Raw genomic sequence first — 23841 nt, forward strand, 5'->3', positions numbered from 1 at the left:
GGGTCGCGAGCGCTTACGGAAAATCTGTCCGACCAATCGGCTGTCGATATGACGAGGATGTCCGGCCTTCAGCCAATCGGCTTCCGTTTCCAACACACAGACGGGCGCTCATTGGTTGGCGGGGTGAAGCCCTCCCAGTTGAATTTACTACAGCGCCGGGAGAAGAGCTGGTGGAATGTGATCTCTCTCCATCGCGTCTTCACCTGAGGCTGCGGGACAGAGTGACAACTACCGTTAGACCGGCGATACCGGAGATACCGAAGATACCGGAGATACCGAAGATTCCTCAGATATCCAAAAAAGTATGGAATTATCTGGCTTCAAACTAGAGTTGTACGCCACAGCTTTAACATTGTTGTTGTTGTTTCTGTTTTGCGAATTGTGTTTTTTAGGTCTTAATCTCAATTAGACAGCTTGATTCAATGAAGGTTTAATTAAAGATATGTTTTTACATCAGCCAAATATATTTTAACAGTTATACAATGTAACACCGTTCATACTTTTGATGCATATTTATGTCACTTAAAAAAATGTGAAATCTGTTTTCTTTTATGATGAATATCTTTGGAAGCATTTTTTTTCAAAACATATTTATGACTCGTGACACTGGCTCACTGATCATTGAACACAAACTATTTACTGAAAACAAGGGATGTCCCGTTCACCCTGATCCTTTAACATAGCAAACTCTACCTAGTCTGATATTGTTACTATATTTGTTTTTTCATTTCTCCCAAATAAAACAGCATGTGCGTGGTTGCACAGCCAATATGTTTGACAGCAGAGAGCGGCTCTGCTTTCAGAAAAAGAGCCTGGTTTCCTGTGATGTTTTCCCTTGTTGTGCTTTTGTGCAGCAAAGTATTTTTTGGATGGGGAGCAGGTCTGGTGCTCAGGGTCCTTTTTTACACGTCTGGGCTCAGGGCCTATTGCCATAATATGTCAATAATTGAAGAGCTCTTCGACTGAAAAGATGTATGTCTTATAAAAAGTCTAAATAGCTCAGGTGTCTTGGAATGTTACACTGGTCTCCACGAGTGCTGAACCAAAAAACCGACAACACACCAGTTAAGTCTCCTGAGATTCTATCAACTATGACAAGAGTTTGACAGATGTGTGGAAAAACGCACCCCTGGCGCCCCCTGGTGGCAAAGAAAGGAACTTGCCCTCCCCCTCCTCCCATACGTAAACAGTTCCTATACATCCACACGTTTAAATCACAGAGGAATTGGTATATGTGCTCAACTGGTTTATCTTTATTTAAACTGGTAATAGTTACTTCCTAACTGTACTGTGCACCAATTTTCCAGCGATACCAAAACCAGTACATAAGGCCCCTCAGCATTTAGCATTTCAAATGTAAACCATTTAGCTGCATTAGCTCTGAAGATTTACGTTTTGTGTAAATAGCATCAGCCAAAAAGTGATATATTTTTGATATCAGTTATCAATTCACTGCATACTTTACACAATATTTTAATGTTCCTTTCCATTTGTTTCATGCATGGGGATTTGCAGTCACCTCTCTTCCAACACTAAAGTTGTCCCTCTTTGTTTTTGTAATAAACGTTTCCGATACTGCACGTCGTCTTTGTCATTGTTGATGGGAGTTGGGATGAAGCTGTTTGTTTCCTCTCTCTCTCTGACGTCCCGGAAAAAGACGAGCTCATGGATCTTTGCTTTTGCTTTTGACTTTGGCAGCATCAAGTAAGCGTGGGTACCGCCGCAAACACAATGCTGTTGCTTTCAAAGTAAAAGCCCCCCACACAAATACCATTAGTTTGCGGAAAAGACTGTTGTGACGACACGCGATAAGGTATGCTTCAGTTCATCACAGGAGCTAAAAAGATGTAGGCCAAGCAATGTTCATAATGAACATTATTGTCGTTACTAGCCAACATAAAACGGGTAGAAAACACACACGTCAAAGAGTAACTCTCTGGTTAAAAACATTGGGGGGAATCGCATCTTTTACTGCCTGCTAAACATGAAAGAAACATGGTTTTTAACCATTTTATGGATTATATATTGTCTTTATGATAATGACAAGCTGTAACATTATATTGAAAAACGTTCAACCGGAAACCGTACTTGTTATGTGACAGTCCCACCAGTCAGCTTGATAACAGTGTCCTGCTTCCATCCAGTGTGAAAACACAGGTAACAGCTCGAGCTATTTCAGCAACATATTTGTGTTTGTTCTGCTGTTGTATTGTGTTTATTTTAATCAACGTCCGCGCAGTACGTGACCCGCCAGTATCAGTCGGGACGTGTTTGCATTCGCAGTAACACATCCGCTATCTGTCGAAGTAAAGTTCACTTCCAGCGTTAGCCGGCGGAGCTAGATTAGCATTAGCCATGCTAGCGATAGCAAACGTGTTATCTAACGTTGGTTTCACACTCTTAGATAACGATGGGTCAATTTGATGAGATGTGCCCCGCACGTGCCTCGCAAACGTTAACTACCCTTTAGTTCCAGGTAACACAACATTGGCGAGGCGCTTGCTTCGCGTGGAGCTCAAGTGACGTTAGCTAGATAGCTAACGGGACCAGGAACCGTACGCGCCGTTCTGTCACACCAGGCTCCCTTTGAAATGTCTAACATTTAAGCTCACCTCGTCGGTCTAACGACCCACTTTCTCGATAGTACGCACAACACGATTGTCAGTAATACGTAGAATGAGGAATCTTGCTATTCGGCGTTAGTGTTATAATATAGGTGCGTACCGTTTTTTGTATTTAAACTAACTTTTTTAACGTTAGCAACTTACCGGGGATCAACAGACCGGGTCAAGTATGCTACGTTTAAAGATCTTACGTTACGCCCGTAAAGGTATGTCGTGTGCGTGTTGGTGGGTTTTTTTTTCCTCTCGAAGATGTAGGTCTAAGAAAGCTGTTCAACCCCAAGTTGTTCTTCGTACAGTGGGTTTGCTAAGCTAGCAGCGTGGCTACCGCACGGTGGAACATCTCTGTGCTCGTCGGCGAGTTATGCAGACAACTGCAGGGAAGTTGTCTCTGCTCTTCCTCGACCCGCTGGAGGGGGGCGTCTTTTGTTAATATATATTTATCCCCAACTCCAAATGGTTCACAGCAACTTTAACAGCGTCAACAATGACAGATATGCGAAGTGTTTGACCGACTGGGAGTCAACGCGAGGGCGAGAAAAGTAACCGTTTCGTAGGCCCGAAATGCCGGGTCGTGCGGGTGTGTTTTTTTACAACGCCGTACGCAGCGCTGACATTTTTGTGCGGTGCCGCTGTTTGGACCCACGTGGTTGACCTGCCGACGTCTCGTTGCGCCGCTGAGACAGCTGCTTGTCTCCATCTGGGTGTTTGGTCACATGGCAGTGCCTACTGTAAAGGCTACACGCTCTCTCTGAGAAGTTATATTTGTTGTTTTTTTCAACACTGTGTTGTTGACATCTACCGTCACCCTGTTGCGCGTCAACTAACGATGTAAAGGAGTGTTTCTCCATCTCACTATCTGGTCTGCACCGTCAATAGTCGGTGGACATAAATTACGCAGATGGAGTTAATTCAATACTGTTTTTTGAGAATACAACAAGAATAAAAGCTGTAATTTCCTTTTTTAAATGACAAATACAGCATATTGTCAGCGGTGTGCAGTCTCTTACTTTGACTAGTGTGAGAGATGGAGGGAATTAGACATTATTAAATAATATAACCAAGCCCTACAGGAAAGAATAGACTGCGGCTATAACTTCACAGAGTGGTGACTCGTATATTCTCTCATAGTGCAGTAGTTTGGTGTGCAATAAGCCTCCTGGGTGTATGACTCAAAACAGAACATCTGGATCACATGTTATCGCCTCACCCAATACCCAAAGAAGCTCGCGCATACACCATTTTACCTCTTCCCTTTTCTTTTTGACTACAGACGTGAGTATTTGATTCATGCAGTAAATCTACCGTCTGTGTTTTGATGAGTCTGCTTTCACCCTGAACCTGTAGCTTGTAATCGGGACCGATGGAGACGACGGGAGTTTGTGAGATCGACGTGGCGACCAGGAGAATAGTGGGAGGTAGCGACTCTCCCCACGACCTAGACAGCCCATGTCAGGTAAACAAACACCTGCGACACGTTGTTTTTTTTGTTTGGTCACGCCATTTATGTTCGTTTCAAGTGACATTACTGTTTTGAAAATGTTCACCGAGTTGCAATAAATTACCTGGAACCGTATCTCTTGTTTTTTTTTTGGTTGAAAATCAGGAAGTATCTGATCAGAAAATCTGTAAACGAGAACTAAAATCGGCCCAGACATTTCAGTTTGTCCTCCTAGTGAGTGACGTTTCCCTCTAGGATCAGGCGCAACTCCTTTTTTTTTTTTTTTAAGTGGAGTTGCTCAGTGAAAACTGCTCCTCCATGTTGTTTTATTGTGTCTCATCAGGAGCCGGTGGTAGAGTTTGGTTTGGAGCTGTGCTGTGCCGAGGAGGAGAGGGGGGAAACTCCGGGCCGAGAGGACAGCCCCAGCGACCTCGGGGAGGCGGAGCTCGACCCCGGAGGTGATCTCAAGACCACAGAGGACAAGGCCTTAGGTAGTAACATCACATTTAATCACATTGTTTTATTTAAGTCAGAACCGTAACATTACCTGTAATAAATGTATCGCTTTAATACTCGCCGCTACTCGAACAGACAGGTGCCATCTGAACTGTTCTGTCTCCCACATCTCAATGACCGCAAACTCAGCAACAGGTGTGCGTGAATACATTCGGGTTCAGGGTTATGCAGTTCAGTAGAAATGTATCGGTGGTTGTTTTCCCGGAAAGAATATTTTTACACATTTATATATTTTTGGCGTACATACAATGAAAATACAATCTTTGTGGTATCTTTGTGTAGACCATAGGAATAATTAATATTCAGGTTGACCATTTCCAAACACGTTTCCTCTTAACATAAAAATAACCTTGAGTATATTATTGCTCAGAATAATGCGCAGAATTTTCTTATTACCAGGGTGTTCAGACAAAAATAATTCGGGCTTCACTTTTTTTCCCATATTTTGTTCAGCTGCCGCCTTGTGAATGACTAAAAATGTCTACCGGCGCTGTCCAGTGAAAGCATCCCCATACATTCTATTTTTTATTTTTCGCCTCATGTTGTTGTGGATTTCTGTTCCAGGGAAGGAGGTTGTTCTTTTGATGCAGGCTCTAAACTCCCTCGCCACTCCTGAGGAGAAGCTCGCGGCTTTGTGCAAGACATATGCCGACCTGGTGAGCTGAATATCTGCTTATCTGCTCTTAAACAGTCAGGCTAGACTGTCAGATTTGAATGGTTTCCCTGTTTTTGGTGTTTGTTCAGTGTAAATTACATGCAAGACCAATTGGCCGTATTTTACAAATAAATAAGTGTGATTTTAAACATTATTAACCATATTGAAACCCCACTCGGTGCTGATTTTTGTGTGTTCAGTTGGAGGAGAGCCGCTGCATGCAGAAGCGGCTGAAAGCCCTGCAGAAGAAACAGTCTCAGATCGTGAAGGAGAAGATCCACCTGCAGGGCGAGCACAGCAAGGCCATCCTGGCCCGCAGCAAGCTGGAGAGCCTCTGCAGGGAGCTGCAGAGACACAACAAGACTCTGAAGGTACACCCCGGCCCACTTTATTCCCTCTGTAAAGGTTTCAAGTCTTCTTCAATACAGCCTGATGTTCATTTAGTAAATTTGGCTCCATTTAGAGTCAAATAGACCATAAAGCAGAGTATGCTGATTGACAGGTCGCTGGTTACGATCCAGCCTGTGATACTCAAGAACCTTTTTGAAGTGCGAAACGTGTCCGAGGCACAGCGCTTCTCTGCTTACGTGATGCCATCTGTTGCCGTTAAACTACGTGTTGACCTCCTCCCCTCTCATCCCTCGCTCCCCTCAACCTCAGGAGGAAAACGGCCAGCGGTCCAGAGAGTACGAGGAGCAGCGGAAGGAGGCCATGCTGCACTTCCAGATGACCCTGAGTGACATCGAGGTGCAGATGGAGCAGCACAGCTCCCACAACACCAAGCTGAGGCAGGAGAACATGGAGCTGGCCGAGAAGCTCAAGAAGCTCATCGAGCAGTACGAGCTGCGAGAGGAGGTACGGCCGCCAAATAGACCCACCGCCCGTTTCATGACATAGAGGAGAAGACGCTATTGGCCATTTTTTGTGAACCAGAGGACAAGGAATTGCAATACTGGCAAATGATTTAAATGATTTAAAAAAAAAGTTGTAAGACCATATAATCTTCTTATTGAGAAGTTTGAAATATAAAGATAGTTTTAGGTCGCTCGGGCTCCTCGCAGAGCGCGTCGTTCATGCTGCTAAACGCAGGGTTCGCCCCTCTCTGTTGCAGCATATAGACAAGGTGTTCAAGCACAAGGAGCTCCAGCAGCAGCTGATGGACGCCAAGCTGCAGAGGATCACCGAGATGATGAGGGAGGTGGAGGAGAAGCAGCAGAGGGAGAGAGACTTTGTGAGTACGCGCAGGGTTTGAAGACGGGCAGACATTTCCCAAAAAAAAACAATGCAAAGAAAAGGTGTTTAACGTGTCGCACTGACCGCCCTGTGATGCTGCAGCTGCTGAAGGACGCCACAGCGTCCAGGCGCAAGTGTGAGCTGATGAAGGAGCAAGAGACGCAGCTCAAACGACAGGTACGTACCCGCCGGAGCGCAAGAACGCCTCGTGTCGGCCCAGTGGAAAGGTTTGAGAATGACCTCTTCTCGTCCTCTTCCCCCTCTCAGCTCTCCCTGTACATGGACAAGTTCGAGGAGTTTCAGAGCACCCTGGCTAAAAGCAACGAAGTCTTCACCACTTTCAGACAGGAGATGGAGAAGGTGACTGACTGCCTTCTTTTTCGGCCGTGGGTGTTTCATGTCTCATTTTTATTTTGTCCCACACCTCTTTTTCCTGCCACTAACCGTCTGGCTTCGCCTCCTAGATGACCAAGAAGATCAAGAAGCTGGAGAAGGAAACGACGCAGTGGAGGACCAAATGGGAGAGCAACAACCAGGCGCTGCTGCAGATGGCCGAGGAGGTGACTCTCTTCTCTTGTCAAAAGCAAATATAAAAGCTGGACGCGCATTTATTCACCCCAAAACAGCCGTAAGCTAGCTGCAGAGACGCTTTCTCTTTCCTCCAGCCGTCACCTTTCATGGAGGTAGATGAATAAAAGATACCGAGGGTACTCTCCAGTCTTTCGCTCGGGGTTGAAACATTTTCAACTCTCAATTTCAGACCAGCCCCCAAGCACATTTGCACCAAACTTTTCTTTTTCTTTTCCGTCTGAACACAGTTGCTCTTGTTGGCTATGCTGCTGTCGAGGCTGATTTCAGAAGGGATTCATGGCGACTGTTTATTTATTTAGTTATGCGTCGGTCAGTTATGCACGAAAAGTTCCGGTTCCTTTTGTTTTCACAAATCCATGTAGATCACTTGACTCCAGATCCACTGGCTGGTTGTTTGCCAGGTCGTTCAGTCCCCCGGGGCCCCGCCTCGTGATTTGAAAGCCCTGTCAAAATAATCTTCAATTAATCTCAACCATTGACGCGATGGTGTTTGTTTTGGTGTCGTAGAAAACTCTGCGCGACGGACACTTCAAGGCCCTGCAGGGGAAGCTGGAGCTGCTGGAGCGGCTGTGCAGAGCCCTGCAGAAGGAGAGGAACGACCTCAACAACCAGCTCAGCCTCGTCCAGGAGGAGCCGGGGGACAAGGAGACCGCGGCGCCTCCCGAAGCCCCGCCTCAGGAGCCCTGCGGCGGGCAGGAAGACCGGGACGATGACGACCAGGAGGAGAAGGATGCGGAGGGCTCGGCACAGGACGACAAGCCGGAGACGGGGGACGTCCACCGAGCTCCCAGACCGCCCGAACAAGACCCGGACCAGCACCAGGACGTGGACCTGGACCAGGACCCCGCACCGGACCAGGACCCCGCACCGGCTGCTACCGATGAAACCACTTTTGCTGCTACGCCGACAACGACCCAGCCCGCGGACACCTCACAGCAGGACTGAAGGAGTCTATACGGCCCGTGTGTGTGTCTGTCTGTGTGTGATCGGAGGGCTTCTCACACCTTCAGCCGAGTTCCTGCAACTAGCCAGATAAAAAACATCTTCATTGGGGAAGACTAGAGATCTTTTTTTCCCTTCTGTTTAAGTTTCTGCACTGAAACTGAGCCCCGTGTCTTTTTTTTTTTTAGAGGAATAAAATGATTGTATCAAGGATTGTGTTCTAAAAACGTTGCCCACCTTTACTTTGAGTGATTGGCTTCACGGTACTCCCCGTTTTCTACCATAACCGTGTTTTTCATTGGCGCTGCGCTAAATTCAAATTTTTTTTATTTATTTGTTTTATTTCTCACTTCACATGGTCTCTCCCTGTAGTGTCTCATTGGGAAAAAATCCAGTTTGATTTGAACTGAAAGTGGGTCATGGGGTCACTTCATGTAGTCTTACTGGTGGAGCGCGACGGGACGTAGTGTTGAACAAGAGCTTGTTGTCATCCGTATCGGCCCAAAAGGTATTAAATGTTTCCATCACATCCCAACCTAAGACGACTAACGTTATTATCAGTTTGAGGGCATTAGCCTCCCTGACCCCGGGCGTGCTGATAAGATGCGCAACACTAAACCATCTAAATGAGGCTTGTGGGCATTTGGGATTTTTTGCATACGACACCAAAGATTGAAAAACTGGACAAGAGTGAAAAAGTACTTTATTTAACAGTTGTATGCTGAATCTTAAACTTAAAACTTGGGTTTGATAGTAATATAAGGGAAATTAATGATATAGGTCAAGAGAATTTTTTTTTGGGGGGGGGGGGGGTTGGGCTTGTCGCCCACTTGAGGGACAAGTGAAGTTTTTATTTTGTCTGTTCTGAAAAGAGTTCATTACCATAAATTGATAACGTCCTCGACATCTAGGATACTCAAGACTTTTCTTTTTCTGATGCATTTTGAATAAAAGGATAATTTTCCAAGAGTACCTAATTTATCTTTTGCTTCGTCTGCATCTGGAACCTCAGTCTTTCATTGGTGGGTACAATTAAGAGATCGGCACTTTTTGGCAATTTTAAATAAAGCCAATTTTTAAAAACGTTAAAACAATTGTGAACGCGTACAGGGTCAGGCGGTGGTGTGTGTAACTTTCTGTTAGAGTACAGGTCTCGTCGTCCGAGGGAAATCTTTTCAGCATCCGTTTCCTCTTTCTTTGGCGTTGCCCCAGATTGACTCAGGTAATGTCAAAATCTACCTCTGCAGGTGAGACTAACTGTGAAGAGGTGCAAGTCACCACAGCTTCAGAGAGCTCTATTTTTACTATTTTAAATTTAAAAAATGGAGCACACCGCGAGCCCACACCCCCTCTTTGATTGTAAAACATTCTTGAAGTCCTGTCTTGCTTTTCCAATAAACATTTTGTAGAATTTGCCATGACTTGTGTCGTTCCTCAGTGAAGTGAACAGGAGTTATTTTGCATGCGCAGCATTTGTTTTCAATTGAGAGAAATGAAAAACTTATTGAAAAGTTATAAAAGTTTTATTGCAATTTGTGGTGCAGGAAACAAAACAAGGCAATTTCACATTATGTAACAACAGAAAGGATAAGGAAACATGTTTTTTCTCCCTCAAGTGCACTAATTCAGTCCCCACACCTTTCACTCAACCCAATACTGAAGAGTTAATGTACCTTAGGAACAAGAGGCAAACACAGCAGGGGATTTTTCTTCAAAAAAAAGGTAATGAATGTGTCAAATGAGTATGATTACTTATGGGGGATAAAGTATAAAAGACTGGAGATGGTCATCTTCTCCTGTCCAGGTTTTTTTTATTAGTTTCTGAAGCCTACCCAAAGTCAAAATGTAAAATGACACGTTCTCCTTGCGTGAGCCCTTCGACTGGTCTTGCCATTAGCTTACTGTGCACATGAAGGTTTTCTGTCTTCAAAGCCCCCCTATCCCCTCACACACACACACACACACACACACACTCACACTCACACTGGAGATACTACAACCTGAGCAGGTACAACATATTCAGCTTACACGCCGCTGGGTACCTGGGCCGTGGTGAAGTAAGCGAGATGAGCTGGAATCCAACCGTCTTGTCCGACTATTAGTGTTCGTTCGTGTGGAGAGCAGACTTTTACTTTTGCACTTGATAAGCCGGGAGGGGTAAAGACGGGCTGGGTGTCTGGGGAAGGGAGGGAGAGACGGGGAGGCGAGGAGGTGAAAGGCGGCGGTCTCGTGCAGAGCCGGGTTATGAACCCTGAGCCTCCAGCTCTGATGCGGGGGTGTTGTCCGGCTCCTCGTCGTTGTAGATATTCTCCGCCTGAGAGAGTGAGGAAGAGGACAAAACGGTATTAAAAACGGGACAGCAAAAGGCTCTCAGACGACGCCGGCTTTGCAGAAAGGCTTCTACTTCAACAAAATATTCTGAACTCTGAACCGATCGCCTCAGTGGCAGCTTGAAACAATCCTCTTTTTTTAACCTAATTAATACACAGTTCATCTGGGGCACCACATGTCTTAAGAGTGCAGTGAGCAGCAAGTCAACTACAATGTCCCCCACCAGGGAATTAAGATGCACAGGGTTCACTGTGAGGTCCGAGTGGAGCCATTCGTGGTAAAGTAGGGCAGACCATGTGCACTCACCATCTGCCAGACTTGCATGATGTTGTCCTCGGACACCGAGCAGATGACCCAGGGCTCGTTGGGGTTCCAGGAGAAGTCGGAGATCTTGGCCGTGTGGCCGCCGTGGATGAACTGATGGGCGTTACATGAGAGGATAAGCATTTTAAGGACAGCCAGAAGCAAAGAGGTGAGCATGAGAAATGGCTGCTGACACGGCTAAAGATCCCATGAGGATCTGAAAAGGCGACTCTGCAGAGGATCACGTCTTCGCCGTTAGAGCGTCACTCACCAGCAGCTCCGGCGGGCCGTCCTCAGCGTCTTCTGCCGACTGCTCCTCCCCAATTTTACTAGAGAGAAGAAATAAATAAATCAGGCCACAAGTATTTGATGGTGGAGTTCACTCTTCCAGGTGGTGCAGGTCAAGTGCGACCACAAATATTCATCACGTTGTGTGGACGTGTCTGCCAAATTAATCCTGTAGCTCTGCAACTGCTGGATTTGTAAAATAAAATAAGTGTTTGCTACCAAGTATCAACATGGTGATTCATCAATGTTGTGTCAACCCCAAAAGAGATCACAAACATAATAAATAAATAAAAACATTTAGTGGCATGTAAATATATGACTAATCTATCATGAGATCATTTTTTTAATTCAAATACCAGTATTTGTCAGCCTGAACTGTCAACGCCAGAGGGTTGATTATTTAAAAACAGATGATGGCGAAGAGACCTGCAGCTCAGACTGGACGGTGGGAATGACTAATTACATGTTTTACATACGTTTTGTTACATTTATTTCCTACCAATTAGGTAAATATGTCGATTTACAAGTGTCCTCTCCTCTCCTCTCAGCCCAGCTATGAGTAAGTACATCTCGTTGCCTTGAGCAAAGACATCCTTCCTTGGAACTTAAGACAGAAGAGATGTGTTGCTGCAATTTTTTGGTTTTACTATTTTAACTATGACTTTCTCCGCTACTCTTTTCTTGAAAAGAGTCAGCATTTTCTCGGTGTCACGGTTCCTCTCACAGATCTGGATGTAGAGCTATCGTACCTGAGATCCCAGACGTTGAGACGCCGGTCGGTGCCGCTGGAGGCCAGGATGGTCTCGTTGTGAGGAGACCATTGTACCTGATGAACGGGGACAATTAGTCAGTGGCGGGCCGATGGAGCGCTCACACAGCAACACAGACAACTTTCCCTTTACGGTTCAAAACTCTCAGGAGGCCTGAAAGCTGATGTTCTATGCAACACAAGACACTTGTGACTTAAATCAATACACCGACACGCAACTAACATTTCTGTTGGACTGCCACATGTTTCTGTTTACCAGACAGATCTTAACTTTGATCTTAAGGCTCAGCTTTTCATTTACAGGCTGCGTGGGTCTGTTAAATAAAGCACATCATATTATTTATCCACGTTATTACATCATGCTTTTTTCTATACACTGAAGACACAGCAACAGGGAGTAATTTGGGGTTAAGTGTCTTGCTCAACGACACGTGGACTAGCGGAGCCGGGGCTCAAACCACCGATCCTCTGATTGAAAGACCACTGTCGCAGCGTTATTCATCCGGTAGACTTTAACTCAGCGGCAAGGCCGCCAGTAGTTCACACGCTTCTCCTCACTTGCATTACAGATTTTTATTATTACTGTTATTAAGAAACAGAATTGTCCACTTGTATATTAAAGATCCTTTTATTTTCTCACTGCAAAATGACATTCATACAATGCTTTGTTAAAGTAACCAATAAATAACATTAAGAACGTATTGTTCTTACCTGGAAGATTTCATCTTTGTGCGACTCAAAGGAGTGCAGCTTCAGTTTGAGGTTCCTCAGATCCCACAGAGCAACGGTCTGAGCGAAACAAAACAAACGATAAACATTAAAGACAACATTATTCTGCTGTGTTCAATGATCGCGCAGAACGCTTTTCCTCGTCGCTACCTTATCAGCAGAACCAGTGGCAAGAATGAACTCGCTGTAGGGGTTGAAGCTCAGACAGTTGACCTCGGCAGTGTGAGCGTCGACCGCGTGGCTGGCTTTGGTTGTGGTGTTGGACCGGGTGTCCCATCTGGTGGAGGGGAAGACAGTGATGTGTTCGTTTAGAACTAAACCAATAACAGAGATTTATTTTTATTCTTTTTTTTTTTTTTTACACTCGACTAATCTCTTGTCCCCGTTGACCACCACCACTCACATCATGAGTTTCTGGTCGTCGGCCACTGAGCCGAACAGGGATTCGTGGAGCAAATGCCAGGAGACGTCCTCCACCACTGCCGTGTGGCCGGTGAAGACGGTCTTGGCGTCCACGACCTTGCCTTCCTTTGGGCCGGCCCCGATGTCCCAGAGACAGATGGTCTGCAGAGCAACGAGAGGGGGAGCAGCGTACATGATTTCTGTCCCTTTGCTACGGTAATGAAGGCGCCTGTTTGGCTTTATGTTCTCATCACTTACGTGGTCATCGGAGGCGCTGAGCAGGTTGCCGCTGAGGTTGGGATTCCAGGAGAGGCCGTATCCTTCTTTCTGGTGGCCTTTCAGCCTGAGGTCAGGACTACACTCCCCACTGGGATCTGCAACGCATTCAGTAACACCGCGGTCACCATCACCGTGTGCCATTGGCTGGAGTTGTGCGCGCTCAGGTGCACGTAGTGATCGAACCTGGCTTTGATGGGTGCTTGGTGTAGTCGAAGACCAGCACGTCACAGGTGGGAGTCTTGGTGGCGATGATGCAGTGGTTCTGGGGCATGTAGCGGGCTCGGTTGACCTCTCCCTCGTGATTGATCTTGATCTCAATCTCAATCTTCCCGCTTACGGAACCAAATCCGCCAAACTCTGACAAGAGAATACAATCAGAGTGAAGTACATTCAAGGAAGGAAATGGACACATGACAACTGCAGTTGGTCAGTCTATTTCATTAGGGCTGCAGAATTGTTTGTGTCTGCTGTTCTGTCCTCTTGATATCTTAATCAACACTGACAATGGTCGTTCCAGCCATAAGTGCAACAAAATCTGCTGGTAATTGAGACCCAGTCATCTAAAACACGTTTGGTTTGATTGTAGCCAAAATCAAGACGGACGTGTAGTTGGGAGAAGCACAGCACTCGAGGAAAAAGTGAAAAGGGGATGCAGACAGTCCAAAAATAAACATAATGGTGACAAAAGAGGCTGCAAAGACCTGCGCTCTTCCTAAACTATGGAGTCTAAGGGCAAATGTTAATTTTGGAGACATGAGCTTTTAGACTCGGACTGTACCTCAACATTGCCTTTCCCATGGCCACACTAACATAGTAATACTACCTCTGGCAACAGGAGCAGAGAGCTTTCAGCACACTGACACACAGCTGGGTAACATACCTGCTGGAAGAGAGAATAAAACAGGTTCAGCATGAAAACAGAATGAACATGACTCAGGTCTTGACTCATTAATAATTTCCCTCAGCATAAGAAGTGTCAGAGCTTAAAGTTTAAACCAAGTTCTGACAAGGCCAGTATCTTTCATAACTCACACAAGAAGCAACTGTGCAAATATTTCATGAAGCCCTCCAGAGGAAAATCATGTATCATGTTCGGTGAGAATCAATGAATGTTAAAATAATAATACAAATATTATACGTCAATTTGTTTGTGTAAATTTACACCAACTCCCCTGAGCGTACACAGTAAGAAAACACAACTACTATTCAGATGCGAGTGAGAAGTATTCTACAGCAGTACTCCAGCTGGGCAAGTCCAGAGTTGATTTACCTCCTTTCTCGCTGTCGTAGTGCGAGGCATCGAACTGGGCGTCATCATTCGGCACCTGGACGCTGGCGATCACAAGGTGGTTTTGCTCATCCGATGTATGGGTCCCCAAAACCAGCCTGTGAACGGCGTAGTCCTTCCCCTCTGGTCTGCAGAATGCCACAACATGGACACGCTTTTAATCTACACTATAGCCAACATCACTTTGCCATTCGGTTTAAACATCAGAGTGGGGCTTTTGGTATGTTGCGAGTACTGCAGTGTACAAATACTTCATAGGTTATCACAGAGAACGTGGGGGAGATTTATTTTATTTTTTTATCTCCGGGGGGTAACAAAGTAGCTTGGCAGACACACTTCATGAGCAGTAAGATGGAGACAATGTAAATACCTGTTGACATCTGGAAGCCACTGGACAGTGAGGCTGGGCCACTCCAGCGCATGAGTCATCACCAGGTCATACAGGAACGGTGTGTTTTTCTTCCAGATCTTGTACTCCTCATTGATGACGCGTTCCTCCACCGCATCGTCGTACACTTCAGCAGAACACGGGATAAGTCACAGGTGTGCGTGTGTGGATGTATAAATTAAGTATATATAACTAGGTATAGCTACTGTTACCAAATTATTTATTTAGACTTATAGCTGGGAGCATATTATGTGTTATTAACCATCTTTCCGAGATACAGAAGTCGTATTGTTTGCTAACACCCACTAACGTTGCAGGCAGTGAAGGAGGCTCTGGCGGCGTCACAACACGCAAACACTTCCGTAAGTTGAAATATATGCTTGTTTTGGTGCATTGGTTGCAATTGCACTGGATTTAGAGAGTAGAGCTTTGGCATGACGTGTTTGAACAAAAAAAACGTACAACGGTAAAAGGCACACAGACCGGCTAACACCAATAAGCCACCCCCCTCCCCGATAGGACTTGAGCGTTACTGAGCTAGCATGTCATGCTAGCACCCATCTCTAGAGTTAAACGGCCGTGGCGCGCGCACAAAGCGGTACACGCGGGCCACCGCTTCGTACGACAGGTACTTGTGATAAACCTACCCTCTTTATCCGCCATGTTCCAAACTCTGCGCTTCGTCACGATGCTCGGAAGCAAAGCAACTGGGTGGACGCTGTTTTTTTAATGAATACCGCGGTTCCCCTCGCGAACCCTGCTTTGGCTGTACCACTACAAAAGTAGGCTCCTTCCTTTTCAGCGCCGAATTACTCGATACTTATTGCGCATGCGTCGGTCCTCGCACACCGACGAGGTTCATTGTTGCGCGCGGTCTGCGCATTCGGGAGAAGTGACTGCGCAGACTGTTCAAAAATATATATTAATATTCACACGTTTAAGTTTTGCTGCCTCGTCGAAAATAGCTTTTGACATGCACATGAACCATTGCGTCACGGTTTTAGATTTCTTTGAAAGTACTCATAAATAACGTCAAAATGTCAAAATTGAAAGCAGACAATTAAACATTTATTAAGTTGAATCATAATGTACAAATTGCGCTGCATGGGCTACAGTGTGTAGTATCACTAATGTGCAGTCGGCTCAATTATGCATGCATGCACAATATATGATGATATTGTGTTATCCTATTCATTCTTCAGGGATGTAACAATTTGTATTGTGCAGTGTGTAATGAGTATTACAGCCTCACTCTGCATTCCAATGAGTTTATTTTGCAAAAGTATTGTCCATAAACAGCAAAAAACAGTTTACAGTAAATTACAAACCTTGAAAATGCAACAACAAAAAAATGTTCCAAATACGAGCATAACAAAAATCTGAAGTATATTAATAAATTAAATGTTTAAAAGAAAGAATGAGTTAACATACACAAGGAGGTGTCAGCTATCATGAAAAAAGGTCTTTATCTCTACTGACAACGATAGTGGAAGCAAAGTAAAGACAACTGGCACAGAGGTTAAAGACAGAGTAGCCTGGTGTCATCTTTAGTCAGTCAAAGTAAACTGTCACAAGTTATGGAATTAAAAAATGCATTATCACATCGTCACCATGTGTCAGATGAAAAAACATTTTCCCAGCTCTAATTTTCCCTAGATAGTTCAGTTTACTGTCTGGTTTAAGACGTTGAAACAAAGCAACAGAAAGAAAAACAAAAGTGGAACAGTGTATTCTTTTTTCAAAATAGCTGATTTTCAGCTCAGAACCAATAGACACCTTTTTTTATTTATTTAAGAATGACCTGGAGCACAACAGTAGAGCATGCCACTATAAAAAAAAGTGATGAAATATACAGTGATCTTTTTCACAGATACACAGAAGAACAAATGGAGCACTTTCCCATAAAAAGATGAGACCTAGAGCAGTCCGAGTAGAATACTGGTCCTATATTCTACGACAAGAGTAAAATATACAGTTATAGGTAATTTGCGGGTCACAATGTGTAACCCAGTTGTGCACAACACTTCATACATTTATATATGTATTTCCATTCTTCTTTTTTTTGGTTACATAAAAGAGTAACATATATGGTAATGGATAATGCTTTAAAGTTACTAAATATTCCCTAAGTCCCTCCCATAATTATTCTCGTAAAAAAGCAATTTCAAGCTACAACTACAGTAGTGATCAGTACAATGCAATACCCAACATATATCATAGATGGCAGGAGAGTATGTGTGTGTGTGTGTGTGTGTGTGTGTGTGTGTGTGTGTGTGTGTGTGTGTGTGTGTGTGTGTGTGTGTATATATATATATATACATATATATATACATATATATATACATATATATATATATATAAAAACATATATATGGGGGTCTTATCAAATGCATTTGTACACAGTGACAAGTGATCTGGAGTGATGTAATACAGTTAGTATGCACAGGCCAGTATAAATACGGATCGATGGCTATCTACACGTTGTATGATCATGAAATAGATTACGAGCCACTTCAGTTTCATCGGCCTAAACATGACGTGTAGTGACACGATTGTGTGACATCGTGTCACATGCAGAGTAGAGATGCACTGACACTGTATTCCTATTGTAAAAGAATTCACAAACTACTGTGACCGTCTGAACAAATATAACAAGTCACTTTTCAACACCGATTAAAGAGGCAGTAAGTAATCTACTGTGTACTTTAGAGAGTGACGGAGCTGTGGATGAATACTATCTGAGGTTTTTACTTAAAAAAGTGGTGAGAACTTTAGATTAAGCCAACCATGTCACATCCTATTTCAGAGCTTTTTAAAAGATAAATGGCGAATTAATTTATGTCGAAATTCAACTGCAGTGACGGGGCTTTAAATGATTGTTTTGGTCGAGTGTAGTGAGCGTAATCAGAAATTAGTGTACATGTACAACAAGAAATAGGCAAAACGATGGACATTTTACGACAATGTTTTCCAGTGAAGCAACAGCTTTAGTTCTACTCTGGCGGTTAGTAAAAGGGGGCAAGGGGAGCCGCCCACCTATTGCTCAACACAGAAGTGTCACATAACAGATTAAACCCGATTGGGCCGTGTATGGTAGTATGAACACAGCTAACATTATCACAACGCATACTTGTTGCCAATAGACCACAATAAAAGTCAAGTCAAGTACTTAATGCCCCTTTAGAGTATCCTATACTTCATGTTTATATCACAATCTGAACTTACAAGCATTCAGAGTCACCGGATGAAAGCGAAATACGAATCCTAAGCGGTCTATTTGAAAGAGTTCAGGACGACAAACCTTGTGAGGCGACCCGTGGCGTTACGTTTCAGCGCTTGTTTTAGCGGCTATACCTTGGCGTCCAACGCGATGGCCACCACGATACCAGCGTCAACAGGGGCGCGTCGTTCATACAAAACACATACTGGAAGTCTGACGGAGAGGTGGAGGTGGAGGTGGAGGTGACGATGGCAGCCGAGCGGCTCATGGTGCTGATGAGAAAAATCCTGTCGTTGAGTCACCCTGCCAACGTCACGGCTACAAGGGATGATGTCATGCTTTCTTCACTTAATGTTCTTCTATGAGCAGCTGGTTCTGGAGGGAGGACACACACACACACACGTTAATAAAGAAAGGTTCTTTGTATACAACATTTGAGCAAGTCGACACAAGGCGCACGTTGATAAAATTGCGCAATGCTAACCGGCAACAGTCAGTGTCCACCTGATCTGCTGAATATTGATTATTGAAATGATTGGAATGCTAAACATGCGGGCGTTTATGAATCCCACCTTACTGTCGGTGGTATTTTGGATGATGTCGTTGTCGGGGTCTCCTCCCTCGGAGCCGCTCTTCTGGTCGTCATCTTTCCCATCCTTCTCCAGGTCGTCCTCTACAGACGACATCCTCGTTGGCTTGGAGGATTTCTGCTACAGACACACGGATCAGGATGAGTAATGAGTCTCAAAATGTTCATTTCTAACTGACCAAAAGAAATAAACTAAGTAGCTGCACGTCGTGCTTTTTAACTGGATGAACCGACCGTTTAGTAAGAAGGGGACACTTCAAGCTGCAAAGCAGGATTAGATGACTTTACTGCACACAGTGTCCCAGTAACAAGCATCATTTCACCTCATAACATACCCACCTATCTATCTATCTATCTATCTATCTATCTATCTATCTATCTATCTATCTATCTATCTATCTATCTATCTATCCATCTATCCATCTATCCATCTATCTATCTATCTATCTATATACCTCGTGGCGGGTTGTGAGGCCCGTTAGACCCAACGCCGCCCGCTAACCACCATCCTGCTGTTCAGCTCATTTTCTGTAAGCAGTGTAGCATTTAAGCGCGACGGTATGAGCAAAATGTGACCGTTTCACCTTTTGTTAATGTTTGACAACAAGCAAATGGTTGTTCCTGCCTCTCACCGCCCCATCAACAGAGATCACATTTCATCTTTTCTCAGCTGAGGAGATTCCACTTCCTTTGTGTAACCACACACACACACACACACGCGCGCGCGTACACACAGCGTTTCACTGATCTGACAGGACACACAACAGCAATCCGCGCCGCTCGAGTGCCAAAATTCCTTCGGATGCACCACATGTGCCGTGCGTAATAGAGCCCAGTTGCTAGGCAACAGCGGTTGCTAAGTGAGGAGCAGGATGCATGTGACTTTTTCAACCTGCCTCCATTTACAGCAGCGATGGCTTCTGCACTAATACAGTAACACACTGGGGCAGAGCTCTGCGTCCCTTCAGACCACAGCGCTTTTCCTCTCCCTTCCTTTTTTTTGCAAAATGAAGGCGAGGTCAAACAAAACAGAGAACGGCGCGATGAAGGACAGTGAGAACATCAGGAACAGAGGTTGTTTGGAGGAGTGAAATGTGTAGAAATGCCACAGAGTGAAGTGTGCATGAAGAAAACCACTAAATGAATCAGCCAGGCTGCTCTATTTTAAAGAAATCCTTAACTGGAGGACTCGAGCTCCTTTACAGCCAGTATTGTGTCCATGCACAGCTCAGTATCCTGATACACTTAAGAACTGCTCGTAGGTTTGATATAAATCCATCTGGAAACGTGCACTAGATGTATGTTGGAGAAGAAAGATGGCTTTACTTAATACTCTTCTCACAGCCAGCAAATCCCATTAAAAAAAGACCATTCTTCAAATAATCCATTTGCTGGAGACCAGATTCAATGACAGATTAGTCCATATTTGCATACAAAATAAACTACAGTGTGTGTGTGTGTGTGTGTGTGTGTGCGTGAGGGCGGGTTTATAAAAGTGTGGTCATTTGGAACAGGCCTCAACACATTTGTCTTTGGAGGACGACGAGCGTGTGAACTAGAGTTTGTTTTCAAGGAATATTGAGCGACACCTCTAGAGATGCCGGTGCCAGCATCTAGTTTGTGCATGTTTGGACCCCGATTACTCCAAAGCACTGAGTTCAAACCAGAGCCTGTCTATGAGAGGTCTGACCGATGGGATCCCGGCGCCAGCTAGATCTGGTCTCGGAGCTCACACGCACTTCATGCGTCCGGCATGATCAGACGACAAAAGTGAAAAGAAGAAAAAGTGTAACTGAGGCCGACGGCGTCGAGATAAGTTGGTCTTTACACTTCTTTGCGCCTCAACTGGCAAAACACTCCATGGATAAGAACAAAGACGAAGGACGAAGTCCAACCACAATCTCTTCCTCTAAAGAACGGTAAATGTAATGAATGTGTTCGGAACGACAATACGAGTACGTATCGCAGGGGCAACTGCTAATTTATAATTGCATGACCTTTCGCTGGATTTCGCTCCTGTGTTGGAAGGTTCACCAGCTGAAGAAGTGCAGTACCTTGGAGGTGGCTGTCTTTTTCCGCTTGGATCCGGTCTTGTCTCCGGGCTTGTCTCCGGCCTTGTCTCCGGTCTTGTCTCCCTTCAGCTTCTCCTTGTCGTCTTTCTCCTCGACAGAGTCGCCCTCCTCGCCCTCCTCGCCCTCGCTGCTGCCGTCCGCCGCGTTCCCCCCCTCCTCTGTTTCCGATGAACACTGTTGCTGGATGGCCTGTGTGGGCGAAAGATGCCCACCGATCATGGCAAGTTCAACAGCAGCTGACACTTCAAAACGTACAAAACTGCAAGTTAAGACAAATGGATGCGTCTTTCTCGCTAAAACACTATCTGCTGTCAACAGCCCTTTTTCATTTGCGCTTTTGGCGAGGCCACAACGGGGCTTTTGATCGAGGATCATCTCTCTTCTCTCTAGGCCACAGACACAATAGACCGCTGGCTGACCTGATAGCCTGTGAACTTGACTCCGGGGTTGTTCTCGATCTCCCACAGGCCCTCGTTGAAGCCTTTCCGCTTGTTGGACTTGCCAAATTTGTCTTTATACTCCTTATAAGGTAGAAGATCCTTCGGGCCCAGGAATGCACTGGAGACAGAGGGACAGAGGGGGGAAGCGACATCTTACTATAACAACAACAGTTCTGGAAAACCGCAAAGTTTCAGGGGTTGGATTCGGCATCATCATGCATGAAGGTTTACACACACACACACACACACACACACACACACACACACACACACACACACACAACAGCCCCGAGCCCAACAAAGTGGCAGCGATGTCGAAATCTATTAGGATTCCCAATTTGGTACAACTGACTAACAACTCCTTAACATTCTTATAGATCTTGATCTGAAGAGGATTGCTTCACATTCAAAAGGAAGAAGGGATAGAGAGAGAGAGAGAGAGAGAGAGAGAGAGAGAGAGAGAGAGAGAGAGAGAGAGAGAGAGAGAGAGAGAGAGAGAGAGAGAGAGAGAGAGAGAGTGATAAAAGGTGCCTACGTTTCATGGGTCCCGAAGAAGAAGATGGGGTACTTGTTGGCGGGCGGTTTGACAGCTCCTTCTGGAAGCTCATCAATCTGAAAGACAGGGAGAGAGAAGCTGTTACATTATTTTTTTTATATATATCATACTCCTCTTTTTTTAGATGCCCAGTCATAATGTCTACCGCGGTACCTTAGATGATGTATATAAAGGGGATACTGTTGTTTATGTATGCAATACAGCGTGGTGGAATGACACGACTGAATCAGGTCAGACCTGTTGTGCGGTGGGAGAAAGATGCTCCAGGTAATTTGTTCCAGGAGCCTAAAGATGGAGCCCGGCTGCTGCACTGTGGGGGGATCCACCGAGAACCCACAACACGGGAACCATGTGCGCCACAGAAATAGAGGTCGTGCACCGCCTGCTAGTCGGTGGCCACAGTGCACACTATTATTATTAATAATAATGGTTATTAATAATAATGATGCATGGCTTCGTCTCCAGCAAAAGAGACGGCTGCATCGACAGCATGTTCTTGAAGCGGAGGTTTACCTGAGGTCAACTGCGGGCTGCGAAATGCAAACATGTCATGCAAAAAAAACAAACATGCAACACACATGTTGGACTGGACATTGATAACGCGCGCGCACGCGTGTGTGTGTGTGTGTGTGTGGAGGGGGGAGAGAAATGCGTTTCAACTCAAACAAGAGCGGAACGGAGCGGGAAACGTATGGAGAATGCAGCCCGGTACAATGTACGTTGTTGTTTTTTTTTAATGTCATTATTTTTTAAGCCTTTTGGACAGAAGTCGGTGACGGAGCTGAGCGCACCCAAACGCGGCTGTGGAGCGAGCCCCCGTGCCGGCACCGTGCAGCACCCTCCTCTCTCCCAGCAGCACCCCTCCGGAGAAGCGGCGGCTGTATCGTGTGAACCGACCCCGCCTCCCTCTGCTCCCAGCCCGGCCGCATCCTCAACTCACCCTCGCCGGCCAGTGCGGGTATCCCTTCATCTTAGCGAAAACCAAATCTCCTGCCTTGTATTCCCGCGGCCGTGGTCGAGCCATGTCGCCGGATATTTATGTGTATATATATAATAATAATAAAAAATACGACCGTCTGATGTGACTTTATATAATCCTGTGCAGTTCTCCACCGGAGGGGGCCCTCAACGCACGGCTCAATTATCCACCATCAATGGGTTGTTTTTTTTTGTATTTCTTTTTTTTTTTTTTTTTTAAATCAAGACTGCACGGGAATAAATAATTTAAAAAATAAACGCGGAAAGCAAGGGCGCCCGGGAGAGGGGTATCCTCTTACGACCCAATTCAGGTGTAAGCGCGACCCAGAATGGCCTAAGTTGGAGTACGGTACCTGCGAGCGACGCGCAGCCGGTCACAACACCACCGCGCGCACTTCCGGTCAACGAAATAAAAGCAACGCTGACACGCATCACTTCAATCATTTATTTTTTTTTAAACTGCTGTCTGCAACGTGTTTATTAATGTTTACCCGAGAATGAAAAGAGACACGAGCGTCGCCTCTACTTTCACGTCGCACAACAACAACAAAAAAGGCAACATCCCACTTTCTCTCACATGCAACACATGAGGGTGTCGCATGTGAGAGAAAGTTGCTAGAGCGATTTCAACCATCGCAACCTCAAGAGTGTCATCCCGAAATGCCATCAACACGTGAACTTTCCGACGAGTTGCAAGGTTGTAGCAATGAATAGTGTATAAAGATCCAATGAGCAATACTATTGTCATATTATCATATTTATCAGAGCAATCCTGTTATCATAGTTTTGTGCAATGCTGTTATGTCTTATTTATGTATTTATTTTACCTTAAGTTAACTGTAATTCTGCATCAGGATGACCGAGCAAAATAAGCTTTTCATTGTATAGAATAACTGTGTGTTATCTGTGTGTATGACAGTAAAAACATGTCTATATTACATGTATGAACCAGGAAGCCCCCTCAAAGTGCAGCTTTTTTTTCTATTCTTATATGCCTGTTGAGGATCTGAGAAAAGCTCAACTGATGAGACCTTTAGACTGAAATCTAGAACCTCTGAGACGCTTCACTTCTCACACAGAGACAAAGAGACTCACCTCAGAGGCATCCGGTCTGGTTCCACGGTCGAGGCGCCTCATCCGTCTGATCTTTGCCACCCTAAAATATTCAGAGCTGATGCCCTGAATACTTGATATTGTAATAGTCAAACAG

The 23841-nt window shown here is 45.0% G+C and overlaps 3 protein-coding genes across 5 annotated transcripts; 1 reads left to right on the top strand and 2 right to left on the bottom strand.

Moving 5' to 3' along the window:
• Positions 1 to 2110: 2110 nt before the first annotated feature.
• Positions 2111 to 8784, top strand: txlng (taxilin gamma). The gene is made up of 11 exons (XM_068576292.1): positions 2111 to 2157; positions 3969 to 4077; positions 4406 to 4553; positions 5143 to 5234; positions 5434 to 5604; positions 5894 to 6088; positions 6345 to 6464; positions 6569 to 6643; positions 6734 to 6826; positions 6931 to 7026; positions 7565 to 8784. The coding sequence occupies exons 2-11, from the start codon at positions 3985 to 3987 to the stop codon at positions 8000 to 8002; spliced, it is 1521 nt and encodes a 506-aa protein (XP_068432393.1). The 5' UTR covers positions 2111 to 2157; positions 3969 to 3984; the 3' UTR covers positions 8003 to 8784.
• A 716-nt stretch (positions 8785 to 9500) lies between these two features.
• On the bottom strand, positions 9501 to 15577 carry rbb4l (retinoblastoma binding protein 4, like). 2 transcript variants are annotated; one of them, XM_068576312.1, is made up of 12 exons: positions 15424 to 15577; positions 14759 to 14903; positions 14371 to 14516; positions 13284 to 13457; positions 13080 to 13195; positions 12823 to 12983; positions 12570 to 12696; positions 12402 to 12479; positions 11671 to 11747; positions 10905 to 10962; positions 10637 to 10747; positions 9501 to 10313 (listed from the first exon to the last, which is right to left on the bottom strand). In XM_068576312.1, exons 1-12 carry the CDS (start codon positions 15437 to 15439, stop codon positions 10242 to 10244), a joined length of 1281 nt encoding a protein of 426 aa, XP_068432413.1. In that variant the 5' UTR covers positions 15440 to 15577; the 3' UTR covers positions 9501 to 10241. The 2 variants fall into 2 exon arrangements, with proteins under 2 accessions (XP_068432413.1, XP_068432403.1); XM_068576302.1 differs by having other exon boundaries at positions 13284 to 13460.
• A 1721-nt stretch (positions 15578 to 17298) lies between these two features.
• hdgfl3 (HDGF like 3) lies at positions 17299 to 22975 on the bottom strand. 2 transcript variants are annotated; one of them, XM_068576333.1, is made up of 6 exons: positions 22594 to 22975; positions 21633 to 21709; positions 21077 to 21215; positions 20640 to 20846; positions 18569 to 18703; positions 17299 to 18371 (listed from the first exon to the last, which is right to left on the bottom strand). In XM_068576333.1, exons 1-6 carry the CDS (start codon positions 22675 to 22677, stop codon positions 18345 to 18347), a joined length of 669 nt encoding a protein of 222 aa, XP_068432434.1. In that variant the 5' UTR covers positions 22678 to 22975; the 3' UTR covers positions 17299 to 18344. The 2 variants fall into 2 exon arrangements, with proteins under 2 accessions (XP_068432434.1, XP_068432426.1); XM_068576325.1 differs by having other exon boundaries at positions 18569 to 18706.
• Between the last annotated feature and the right edge of the window lie 866 nt (positions 22976 to 23841).

The sequence above is a fragment of the Clinocottus analis genome, unplaced genomic scaffold (assembly GCF_023055335.1).
Source record: "Clinocottus analis isolate CAN_PGR_092001 unplaced genomic scaffold, fCliAna1.0.p SCAF_1, whole genome shotgun sequence".
NCBI lineage: Eukaryota > Metazoa > Chordata > Actinopteri > Perciformes > Cottidae > Clinocottus > Clinocottus analis.

Bases quoted from the DNA above. Each gene is read 5' to 3' on its own strand.
- txlng (XM_068576292.1), top strand. From the start codon at position 3,985: ATGGAGACGACGGGAGTTTGTGAGATCGACGTGGCGACCAGGAGAATA. The intron at 6,089-6,344 runs GTACGGCCGCCA...TCTCTGTTGCAG, and splicing joins AGTACGAGCTGCGAGAGGAG to CATATAGACAAGGTGTTCAA. The intron at 6,465-6,568 runs GTGAGTACGCGC...GTGATGCTGCAG, and splicing joins AGCAGAGGGAGAGAGACTTT to CTGCTGAAGGACGCCACAGC.
- rbb4l (XM_068576302.1), bottom strand. The intron at 12,697-12,822 runs GTGAGTGGTGGT...CCCCTCCACCAG, and splicing joins GACGACCAGAAACTCATGAT to ATGGGACACCCGGTCCAACA. The intron at 10,748-10,904 runs GTGAGTGACGCT...AACGCCCATCAG, and splicing joins ACGGCCCGCCGGAGCTGCTG to TTCATCCACGGCGGCCACAC.
- hdgfl3 (XM_068576325.1), bottom strand. From the start codon at position 22,677: ATGGCTCGACCACGGCCGCGGGAATACAAGGCAGGAGATTTGGTTTTC. The intron at 21,710-22,593 runs GTGAGTTGAGGA...CCTGTCTTTCAG, and splicing joins ACCCGCACTGGCCGGCGAGG to ATTGATGAGCTTCCAGAAGG. The intron at 18,372-18,568 runs GTGGGATTCATA...TCCTCCCTCCAG, and splicing joins AAAATACCACCGACAGTAAG to AACCAGCTGCTCATAGAAGA.